This window comes from Lissotriton vulgaris, chromosome 2_1 (assembly GCF_964263255.1).
Source record: "Lissotriton vulgaris chromosome 2_1, aLisVul1.2, whole genome shotgun sequence".
In the NCBI taxonomy this organism is placed as follows: domain Eukaryota; kingdom Metazoa; phylum Chordata; class Amphibia; order Caudata; family Salamandridae; genus Lissotriton; species Lissotriton vulgaris.
This window is the reverse complement of record NC_141687.1, coordinates 318,615,635-318,627,981: the sequence shown is the minus strand read 5'-3', so window position 1 is coordinate 318,627,981 and position 12,347 is coordinate 318,615,635. Positions and strand designations below refer to the sequence as shown.

General features: G+C 39.6%; 1 protein-coding gene across 2 annotated transcripts in view; it reads left to right on the top strand.

Annotated features, from left to right (window-relative positions):
• Positions 1-5,086: 5,086 nt before the first annotated feature.
• SHPK (sedoheptulokinase) overlaps positions 5,087-12,347 on the top strand; it is a 205,029-nt gene continuing 197,768 nt past the window's right edge. The window contains exons 1-2 of one of the 2 annotated variants that reach the window (XM_086955021.1): positions 5,087-5,198; positions 5,290-5,556. In XM_086955021.1, coding sequence (XP_086811147.1) covers positions 5,407-5,556 — 150 coding nt within the window. In that variant the 5' untranslated portion in view covers positions 5,087-5,198; positions 5,290-5,406. The remainder of the gene's footprint in view (positions 5,199-5,289; positions 5,557-12,347) is intronic. The other variant, XM_086955020.1, reaches the window with a different exon arrangement.

Here is a 12,347-nt window from a genome sequence, read left to right as displayed (position 1 = left end):
TTACTTTGTTCTACTGCGGACAATGCTGGTGATTACATTGGACAGCTGGGGAGGTGAACGTTGGTGCGGTGTCGGGTTGGGGTCGGGGGAGGGGCGGCCGAGGGCGAATCCATTGATTGCTTGTTTGTTTTATCTGGCCCTCCTCCGCTCTTCCTTCTTCTCCGGGGGTTGTCTTTCCCCCGTCTTTTCCCTTATGTGGGTACTCTTGGGGCGACAGGCACGTTAGTAGGGGGGGGTGGGCCGTAGCCTCTTCGACGTGCAGGGTGGGGGGGTGGGTCTTTATTCCTTTCTCTTTTTGTTTCTATGGCCTTCTCTTTATCTTTATTCTTATTTCTCTCTTCTTCCTATATATCTTGGGTCAGACGGGAGGTTGGGTTTGGTTCTTCACGGGACGTTTCTTTGTGGTTTGCGTCTATGTCTTTATCACATGGTTTATTGATTCCATTATCAAGATATCGATTTTACTACATAGTCATTGTATGCTTACAGAACTTGCTTTTCCTTCCTTTTTCCACTATCGTTTGAGGGCGCATATCCTGTCACGACTTTTCCCATGTAATAAGTGTCCTTCTTACATGTCGTTAGATCCTTTATTGTTGCTATATAATGAACCCTTCCATATCCTATCATACCGTAGACAAGCTAGATTGTAACTCCTATGTGATATATTGATTGGGCGGGCGCTAATTGGGGCGACATCTATTTCTGTGCTTGTGTATCCTTATTGTAAATGATTCACGCCAATATTTTGTTAACGACGTAGTACTTGTGGATATCCTTCATGTGGCTCGCCCACTCAGCTACCCTGTCTGACTTTAGGACGATTCGTCAAAAACATAAAATGAAACCCTCTTTATCCTTTTCCTGTGGCTCCTTGCAAATCCATCGTAGAGTTCTTATCTTTCATCTGTTGCAGCGCAAGGTACCCCGGAATGTTTGTATGTTGTCATAGCGGCCGGCCCGCAGTGGTTGTAGGCAGACGCTGTGTACTATGTTTACGAAAATAAAGGTTTTCAAAAAAAAAAAGAAAGAGGGATAGAGTTAGAGCAAATATCATGTGTTTTGTCCATATAGATACACAATCAAAATTGTCCAGTAGATCGAAAAGACGAAAGAAAGACATCCCAATACAAGGAGCTCCTGTACAAGGAGAGAGGTAACCAGAAAATAAAACATTTGCTCACCAACGTAGACCTAAGCTGAAATTTTAAAATCATGAACTAATAACAATGTCCGCTAACACTCCGATATTGTTCCCCAGGACGTAGTCACAAAAGTTTGCAGAATCATATTGCAGCGCTACGCAGACCCCATTCTGGATTGTCTTCCACAGAGAGTAGGGGCGAGAATGAACCTTATTTAGTACTACGAGGGTGAGATCATTGATTTAGACACCGTACCTTCACCAAAGTGGGCCACCACCCCATGCTTCAGTACTTTCCACATTGAAATAGACTCGGAGGGAACATGGGGGTATATGTGAACAAAAACACTGTGAAATTGAGCAATATAATGTACTAAATGCATATACAGCATGAGTAACAATAAGTCACCCGATAAGTAGATTTGTGCATGCTTGAATACTGTACTAGATACAATAAATAGTGACATCATTGAACAAATATCTAGGAGTCAGGAAATAGGCTAGTACATGCATGACTGAAATCTGAACTGCATAAGCTATAGAGGGAAATCAACAAGTATCCACTTAGGAGACGGATAATTATAATATACTGAATGTAGAACGGTCAGTATCCTGTACGATAAATGACTCCGTACCTTTCTTCCTATATATCTACAGAAAAGGTGCAAATAACCGCTCTTTGAAACCCCAACAAAAGAAGTCCTGAAGAAGGTGCCACAGAATCAAATGTACTGCACCGAAACGCGTCGACGCATGTTTTCTGTTATAGAGAATCCAATCAGGGCCTGGTAAACACTGGATGGACATGCAATATTGTTACTAATGTTTACAGAAGCTAAAACTATATAGGCCTGTGGATCTATTGATATAGAGTGGCAGAGATATCCAGGAGCCATAGCAATACTAGGGGTTCTTTATGGTGTAATTTTTGTTCCATGTTTACTGTCTATGAACTGCTGAAATGTTACACACATGTCTCCATTGGTTTTGTATATTTTTTAATTGTGTCTGAAAAGTATTGATTTTGTGTATTTTTTAATTGTGTCTGAAAAGCATTGGTTTTGAGTGTTTGTGATTTTTCAAGGAATTCTCTTTGATTTTAATTGTCTTGTATTTTAATTGCTCAGATATGTTTTTTTTAATAAAATTAGATTGTGAACGATTTTATTTCTTTGTGGAAATTATTATATATTCCCTAGAATACAGTGAACTACAGGTCCTTCCCCGTGTTTTTGTAAATGCATGTCTACACGGGTGGGTGAGGTTCATTAGTGTACTCCAGGGATTTCCCTTTGACTTGGGGCCCTAATTAAACACATATCCTCAGCGGATCGCTTTATGGCGTTTCTCGGGCGATGCGGTCCTGATGCGTCAGTCACGCTGTGTGATTATTCCAAAAACTTCTTTACAGAAAGGTGGGTCGCACTCACAAATTACTCATAGTTCTTTTATTTCCTTTCTGTAAAATCCATACAGGCCAGAATCAAATGGTGCCCCAATATGTTTCGGTCTCACAGTGACCTTGCTCACTGGTGTTTGGGAGGCATTACGAAACCAATTAAATACATTTTTACGTGTTTTGACATCACTTCCTGTTTTTGCCGCATGTCTTTATGGGAGATGTAGTGCTACATGTGCCCGTTAAAATTATTTATATACAAGTGGGGGGAGCAAAGAGCAATGTGCGAAATATGTGTAAATTGGTTTCACCAGGAGAGAACATTCATAATGTATTTAAACATATGTATGTAAACTGAAGTCAGCTGCATATCATATCCAGTCAATCTTGCAGGTTTTACATGCACAATTTATCTCCTTTGTAGGACATAATTTCCCCACAGACTCATGTTGTCCAATTTTTGAAAGTGACCAGCAAATAATGCAATCTAATTTTTTGTGAAGTTCACTAATTTCATTTGAAGATCAACGACTAGGGATTAACCATTACCGTATATGACGGGAAACTTCTAATGGCTTATTACTAGAGGTGATTGTTACTATAGCGATTATACTATTCATTATAGTCAGATTAAAGATTGAATCATTTCAACCCACTAGTGGGTATACACATTTAAGAGTTATTGACCCCATTGCTTAGCATGCAACAATGATTGTATAAAGTATGTATAGGGTGTCATTGTGCTTATGCTGGTTACACAATTGTTATATCAGTTCATAGAGTTCATTATGCGCTCCTGCGTATTTCTTACTCCTGTCTTAGTTTCAAGGTGCTCGTGTTTACTGTAATAATTCTAAATGTCCAGTCTTGTTCTTAATATTACTTCGGAAAACACAAAGTGGAAATTTATTTCAGCAATTTACAGATGCGTGTAAAGTTCTTCATTTTGATTCTTTCATATGGTGTAAGGGTACGTAGATCCACGATGTGTCAACACTACCTTTGCCAGAGCTTACGTTCTCTGTCGCCACCTCTTTCATGGCGTTCCAATCTCAATTGCATAAAACTTCAACTTTTTCCAGTCTCCTCCATGGTGTAGTTCCTATGGCCACAGCGTTACTGCGATCCTTGTTCACTGCTGCTCTCACGTGTTCTAGGATGTTTTTTTTTAGCTCGCAAGTGGTATTTCCAACGTATTTGAGGGCACACAGGCATTTAATTATTTACACCCCAAATTGGCTTCTGCAGGTTATGAAATGATTGATTTTCCAAATGTTCTTACTTGCCAATTTGGTTTCTTTTACATTTTTGGCAATTTTGCACACTCTGCTGTTATTACATTTGAAAAAACCTTTTTGTTTCAGCCAATCAATTGATTTACTGCGTTTCTTCTGGAAATGGCTGTGGACTCATTGGTCCTTCAAATTTCTTGCTCTTCTTAAGGTTACATTAGGGTGTTTACTCATTAGTTGAGCCACTGTTGGGTCCAATTGTAAAATATTCAATTTTTTTCTTAGAATATTCTTTATTTTTTTCACCACCATGTGGTAATGAGACGCATTGTATCAGATTTCTCACTTGCTTTTTTCTTTATCATCTCCCCCCTCCGTTTCATTGAAGTTCTATTCGACCATATTGTGGTTATAGCATCTTTGTTTGAATCTTTGGGATGTCATGTTACTGTTTTAGCCATTTATCTTCTTGCTAAAGAAAAAAGAACCAAAAGCAAGTGAGATTTCTAATTACATTGGTAGAGCTGTGACGTCAGTGTTCGAGCAGAATGCAATTAAAGCTTGGGTTCGAATGTTGAATTCGCAGTTAGACACACGCAATTAAAAACGTGTTTTGCTAAGCTCAGTGTGTAGTGGGTACCCAGGCTGGGGAAGACTATACATGGCAACTGAAATGCCTTTTAGATCACTATTGAAGTTGTCTTCACGGCAAGGGGGCAAAATTGTTTCTAGGTTCTTGTTAAGGACTATCAGTTTTAATAAATGCTTCTAAATGCAGTGATCCACTCCGATGTGGTATGGCATGTTAAAGAAGTACATTTTGGGAATTTCGAAGAGATTTTATCCTCATATTTTAACAAAGGGTTTGTTTCACGAATTTTGAGGTTCGTGCATGGGCTCGTTTAGCCAAACCAGACCCTTGGCTCGTTCGACTCTCCCCGTTAATTTGTTGGCTCGCCCACCTCTAATTGGACAGCCAAGTAAACGGGACCATGAGGAGTCTGGTTTCCACGTTCACACGAGTCAGAAAGGACTGCCGCGTGCACAAGTGTATTCAAAAAAGTTTGCATGCACTCAAAATGTTCGAGTTGAGGCGGGAGGACGGATACCTACCTGTCTGACCGACTTGGACAGCCGTAGAAGCTGTCCCAGGTAGGACACTAAACGTTCCCTACTACGGTGCCATCCGGACAAGCTGCAGCTAAAGATCCAGGCAGAATTTCGCATTCCGCCGGAAGCTGAGCCTGTCTAGCATGATGTACAAGCCTATTGGCCGCAAAAATACTCCCGATTGGCTACATGTGCTAGCAAGGGCGTGGCGAAGTCTATGGCGGAGAGGAAATACAATGAAACATGTTTTTGCATACCTGATTAGGTTAGAAAATGTGACACCTTGAGGCGATGCAGGAACATCGTTTTAAAGGTTAGTATTACAGAGGTTCTTGTTATTTTGAACGGCTGCGCGGAGCCACTGGAATTCTGTTAAATATGTCCCTCTTCTCTTTCTACCACAGGTGGCTCCGGAGAGGACTCGCCCTCCTCTCTTCTGGATCATGTGCCTGTCCCGCCCTTTGGACCCCGGTCACCCCGCAGTAGATTATCTGACATAGAGGTATCCTGTGGTTGGGAGTATGGACGCCGGTACTTTACCCCTGGTGCTAGGAATAGATTTGGGAACCACCTCTGTCAAGGCCGTGCTGCTCGAGCTCGACTCCGGTGACGTTATAAGCAGCAGCTGCAAGGACACACATGCGCAGACCACCAGCAACCTTTGCCCTGAGGTGAGAGGGCGGGGCTGCAGATTATAAGGATGCAGTACAGAGCGTACTACCTGCTACCTAAAATTAACTCATCCATGGGCGCTGAAAGAAGATGGGGGTGGGGGATGGGGTGCATAGTAGGGGCTGGTGTTGCTACTGCACCCCCAAACGAACCATGCTGGAGTTCAGAAGGTGAATGAATACTAAAGATGTCTTTACAGTTTTGTCACAAATTTCTGCTTATTAATTGAACAAATTGTTGTTACTTTTCTTTCTGTGACTGCAAGGTGATAGCATTTTGCAATGTGAACTGCATGACAATTTTTCTGAGTGTTGAAAAGAAAGTGTGTTAATTTTTTTCTAACAGAAAAAACCTGAACTGCACAGATTTCAAAATATATAAGAACTTAGGAAAGCACAAATAATTCACTTTCTTTTGTAATGCTGAAGTGTTATGGAAACAAATATTTTATCACAGCACCACTTGGTGATGTGCAAATGATAAACATTCACTGAAAACCCAATTTCTACAAATTATCATTTGTGCTCTGTGTAGGTTTATCCGTAAAACGACTTGTCTGTGTAAATATAGGGGCAATTTCAATGTAAATGATAGTATGTTACCACACCCTGCTTTAGTGATATAATTACAACAGCGTGCTCCAAAAATGCACCACTAACTACATACCACTTCCCTGCTGAATGGGTGTGGCTCATTTACTACACTTGTTTGTCTGATGCTTACATTTTTCACAATCCCTGTGGCATCAGTGATGTGACACTGATTGCAGCACCCCCGCTCTGAAATGGTTGATTCAGCCACTAATTAATCAGCTACTTCATTATCACGCCGGCCCCTGCCTGGTGTTCTAATTCCTCTCGCTCTTACTCCTGCTTTCGGAAGACAGGAACAAAGCCTGCTCTGGTTGGGGGTGTTCACAACTCCTCCAAGCAGGATGGGCATTCCAAGGCGAGAAGCTTCAAAGGCCTGCAGTTGCCACTCCCTTGTTCTGACCCCACTTTTTGGCGGTAAGACAGGTAGAACAATTAATTAGATTGAGGTGTGTCCACATTCAGCCAGCACCACCCCAAGGGTGGGTCAGCTGATGTGAACCACACTTTTCAGATTCCTCCCTGTTGTTTTGAACGGAATTAGAGTTATGCCCGCTTCCCACGAAAGTGGTCCTATAGACAGCGTAGACACCCTTAAGGTAGGTAGCCCTTAGCTAATACCTGTCACTCCCAATAATGCCTCTAAATTGAGTATTTAGGTTGCACCCCAAACCCAAGAACTCAGATTCGATGGATTAACAGAAGAAGGACAAAGAATAGTCACTGCATGGTGAGAACACTGTAGAACATTGGACTATGGCACTAAACTCTCCCTTCCTCAGCCCTCTCTCGACAGACACAACATAGTGACTCGTCCTATGAGCTGGAGAACAACCAAAGCCTAGGGGAGCCTGCCATCACTTCAACAAACACTGAAAGTCCCCTTTCGAGTAGAGGAGCTACCCCTGCAGTCTGCAAGCACCGACAAGCAGAGTCTGGTCTACTGCCTTGCAGCTCTCCGGCCCGGCAGACACGGCAGACGACCAGGAGAAGGTACTCCTGCTCTGAAAGGTCAGATCTGTCGCCCCACGAGTGTGAAGACACCAGAACCAACCAAAGCCATGCCGTAACAACCCCTGGGGTACCGGATGCCCTGCACCAAACACCGACCTTGAGTGACCAGTCAGGATCCTCACTGCACCAGGACCATCAATGAGAAGCACTTTGAGATAGGCCCAGCTGCGTTGATTTTGCCCCTGGCAGCTGTTATCAAGATTGTTGAAGGATTTTTTTTCATTTTGAACCCCTATAGAAACCATCTTATGATTAAAATATAATGACTTGAGAGGTACACCCGGTTGCATTGATTTCTTCTTTTTAAATAATATTGACCGCAGTGCTTGAAATTAGTCTTCTGATGCAATGATTAGATGTCCAGTGAGTAATTAGTAAGTTGTATCTTAATACCTTTCAAATAAATCCCTTGTAGGCACCTTTACCCGATACATGAATAAAGTCAGCACGCACCGAGACATATCCAGTGCAATTCGAGTAAGACATTTAGCCCATTCAGTGGAAAGAGGCAGGTGTTTAATAGATTTTATGGAAGAATTTGAAGTGGATTAAGCACAGCCTAAGGTTGGGTGAAAGTGTCCCTGTTAATTTGAAGCAAAACTCCCATTGCGTATTGACTGTGACATTCATTGACCATGTATGTCTGGTTGGAGCCTCGCACATTAGCCTGCTATCTTGCATCTCCCTGTAAAATCTAGGAACCACCTTTTTCTGTGTTGGTGCAGTGAGCATCTTTTCTAGTGGAGCTAATGCCAAGTGGGGGAGGCGGACTGTTCGCAAGCAGCTTTGCAAGCTGTATGCACATGCAAGTATAAAATTATGTCCAGTGGTGTGTGGTCTCTTTCGGCTCCTGTTTTTTTTTTTTTACTGATATGAAAATGTCTTTTGGATAGAGGTCTCCCAGCATCACCAGGTGTCGTTTGACTAATTGTTCACTAACTTTGGTGTTACAGGTCATCAGTACTGTTGAATTGTTCATCAAAGGTTTGATGGGGCCGGTAAAAGGACCTCTGGTTTTGGTTAGCGGTATGGAAATATTAGTAAACAAGTATAGCAGTTTGACCTGAACTACCATATTGGCCAAACTCAATTTGCCTGCCAGTGAAAGTGGGTATTTGATCCATCAATCTATTTGAGTCTCGATGTGGAACATTATAATTTCTTAATTTTCCTGTAGAACTAATTTGACGGCCCTGGTAACCCAGATGCCCAGGTATTTCACTGAGGAGTCCTGCCACCAGAGGGGATATTCTGAGTCACATTTAAGGGTAACTTCTGTCGGGGAGAAGTAGATTTTAGACTTGGCCTAGTTTATGAATACATACATCATACATGTACAGTAAATGTGAGGCTAGTATTTGAACATATTTGTTGTAGAACTGGACCGTGAGCAGATCTGGGCTAGATGCTTTGCTGCTAGGTAAGCATGTTCATAACCTGAATCAGTCCTTTAGTTGTGATTGGGGTGCTTAGATTTTTCTGTGAGCCTCTTCTAGCCAGGCTAGAGTCAACATTGTCAGAGTCCAGGGGATTGGTTGGAGAGCTGTATAATTCTGCATAATGTCTACAGAATTCCTCCAGGATGTCCTTAACCTCTAGCATAGGTTTGTCAGCCTGGTAAACACCCAAAATATTGAATTTGAAATATCGACTGTACAGAATATCGAATCAAAAATACAGCGAGGCCAGAATATCGAATTCCCAAAATATAGTTGTATAGAAAATCGAATTTGAGTTAAGAAATATTGATTTCCATAATATCGAATTTAGAAATATAGTTTTCCATAAAATCGAATTTGGAAATATCGTTTATCATAAAATCAAAAAACAAATTAGTGTTATGTATGGTAGTATGTGTTAAAATGATATATTAGTTTTGTAATGTATGTTTACATTTTTTAAAGTAATGCATTTTATGTTATGTAATTTTTGCGTAATTTAATTCCGTAGCGGGTTGTGGGTTTATAGGGGAATAGGGTGGGAAGTAATTTAATTATAGTAAATTAAATATTAATTTTTATGATTTATTAATTATTTTTAATTTAATTTTGCGTTTAAGTTCTGTAGCGGGTTATGGGTTTATAGGGGAATAGGATGGGAAGTAATTTAATTGTAATTAAGTAAATATTTATTTTTATTTATATGTATTGATAATTAATTGATTGTTAATTAATTATTATTTGCGAATTCTTTTTTATGAATTGGTTATTAATTTTAATTAATTGTTTAATTGGTAATTATGTTGTATTGTATTATTTGTAGTGTGTTGTGGGTTAGAGGGGAATAGGGTGGGAAGTAATTTAATTGTAATTAAAGAATTATTGAAAATATTTTTGTGTATTGAGAAATAATGTATTGTTAATTAATTATTAATTGGTCATTTTTTTCATTACTTATTACATTTTTGGTATTGAAAATCAATTGGTTGTTAATTAATTATTAATAGGTAATTATGTTTTATTAAATATTTATTGGTATTTATAAATAATAAAATATTTTGTGATTGGTAATTAATTTTAATTATTTTTTAATTGGTATTGATAATTTATTCTTATTTAAATATTAAATCATTACTTTCCATACTGTTGCACTCTCTGGAGTGGGAATAGTAATTTTTACCCCTACGCTATCTAACACTTTACCCACTGTTGCACTCACTGGAGTGGGAATAGTAATTTTTACCCCTACGCTATCCAACACTTTCCCTACTGTTGCACTCTCTGGAGTGGGAATAGTACATTTTAGCCCTACGCTATCCAACGCTTTCCCTACTGTTGCACTCACTGGAGTGGGAATAGTAATTTTTACCCTCCGGCTATCCAACGTTTTCCCAACTGTTGCACTCTCTGGAGTGGGAATAGTAAATATTACCCCTATGCTATCCAAAGCTTTCCCTACTGTTGCACTCTCTGGAGTGGGAATAGTAATTTTTACCCTCCGGCTATCCAACGTTTTCCCTACTGTTGCACTCTCTGGAGTGGGAATAGTAAATATTACCCCTACGCTATCCAAAGCTTTCCCTACTGTTGCACTCACTGGAGTGTGAATAGTAATTTTTACCCCTACGCTATCCAAAGCTTTCCCTACTGTTGCACTCTCTGGAGTGGGAATAGTAATTTTTACCCTCCCGCTATCCAATGTTTTCCCTACTGTTGCACTCTCTGGAGTGGGAATAGTAAAATTTACCCCTACGGTATTCAAAGCTTTCCCTTATGTTTCACTCACTGGAGAGGGAATAGTAATTTTTACCTGTACGCTATCCAACTATTTCTCTACTGTTGCACTCTCTGGAGTGGGAATAGTAACTTTTACACTCCCGCTAGCCAACGTTTTCCCTACTCTTGCACTCTTTGGAGTGCGAATAGTTATTTTTACCCCTACTCTATCCAACGCTTACCCTACTGTTACACTCTTTGGAGTGGGAATGGTAATTTTTACCCCTATGCTATCCAAAGCTTTCCCTACTGTTGCACTCTCTGGAGTGGGAATAGTAATTTTTACCCTCCCGCTATCCAACGTTTTCCATACTGTCGCACTCTCTGTAGTGCGAATAGTACATTTTACACCTACGGTATTCAAAGCTTTACCTACTGTTGCACTCACTGGAGTGGGAATAGTAATTTTTACCCCTACGCTATCCAACTCTTTCTCTACTGCTGCACTCTCTGGAGTGGGAATAGTAATTTTTACCCTCCCGCTATCCAACGCTTTCCCTTCTGTTGCACTCTCTGGAGTGGGAATAGTTATTTTTACTCCTACACTATCCAACGCTTTCCCTACTGTTGCAGTCACTGGAGTGGGAATAGTAATTTTTACCCTATCACTATCCAACAAATTCTTTACTTTTGTTGTTGTTGGAGTGTGAATACTAATTTTATTCCATTAGCTATGTAATGTTTTTAATTTTGTTATATTTAATGTAGTGTAAATTATTAATTAACATAAGAAGTATTTCTTTAATTATTTAAATTATTATTTATTATTATATTTAGGTACCAGGTTTATTTACATATTTATGTAAATATATTTGTAATAATGTTTTACATATTTTATAATTAAGATTAATAATTGCTTATAATATTAAGAACATATATATGTTTAAAAAAGTAATATTTTTTACATTACATTTATTATTCTTACATTTAAAGCTTTTTTACATTATTTTAACTATGTTTTATTTAATTGTGTTTATTATTTAATTACTTTTATATTATTTTTAATACATTTAAAAAAATCGATATTTTATTTAACTATATTTGACCATTCAATATTTTGTACTTAATATTCTAGTACTTACCTGTTTGTAGATAGGCATTCTATATTCGGTCCCTCGATATTTTTAAATCGATATTTTGGCCAGTCTATATTCTGGCCCTCGCTATTTAGTCATTGAACCTGTCTGCTTATGTGGTAAGGGCAGGGATCCTTGTGCTCGGCCATAGGCGTCTAATTAACTTAGCAAAAGTTTTGCCTGTCCTATCACCCTCCTCATATGATCTGGCCCTGGCTTCCTTGCACAGGAATTTAAGTTCACTATCTGAAGTCTTGCAAAATTAATCTAGCTTGGAGTGAATTTGTGCAAGTGTCAATTCATTGTACACTTGTAGGTTCTCTTCTAGAGCATTGATCTGTCAGTAGCCTATCTAGTCAACTACTTATGTATTTTGGAATGCTGGGGTGTTTAGTAATGCAGCCACCCATAACAGCAATCTTGTAGGCCAACCATAGTGTGCAGGAGCTTTGGACAGAACCCTTCTTGTGAGAAGAATACTCTATTATATATCTTTTCAAGCCTTCCCTGAATATCTGGTGTCATTTCCTGTAGGCTAGTCCTGTCACATACACCCCTATTACATACATTTGTCCCATCCACAGAACAATAACAATTCCAAACAGGTGACCTTTTACCTAGGAGCTTGTTCTTGTCTCTTTAAGACCAGGCTCTCAGTACTCTATCAGAACCCCTGTACCTGACGTACATAAACATGTCCCCAGGCACGGCATAATTATTCCACTTTTTTCGTCCTTGGCCAACAGCCAGCTGGGCATGATCGCACTTGTTTAGAAAAGCATTGGTGATTGTTTTCATAACATCCATGATTTTTTTTTTTTTTTTTTATAAAACCTTTATTTACGAATGCACAATACACAGCGTCTGCCTACAACCCCGCAGGGCCGGCCGCTAT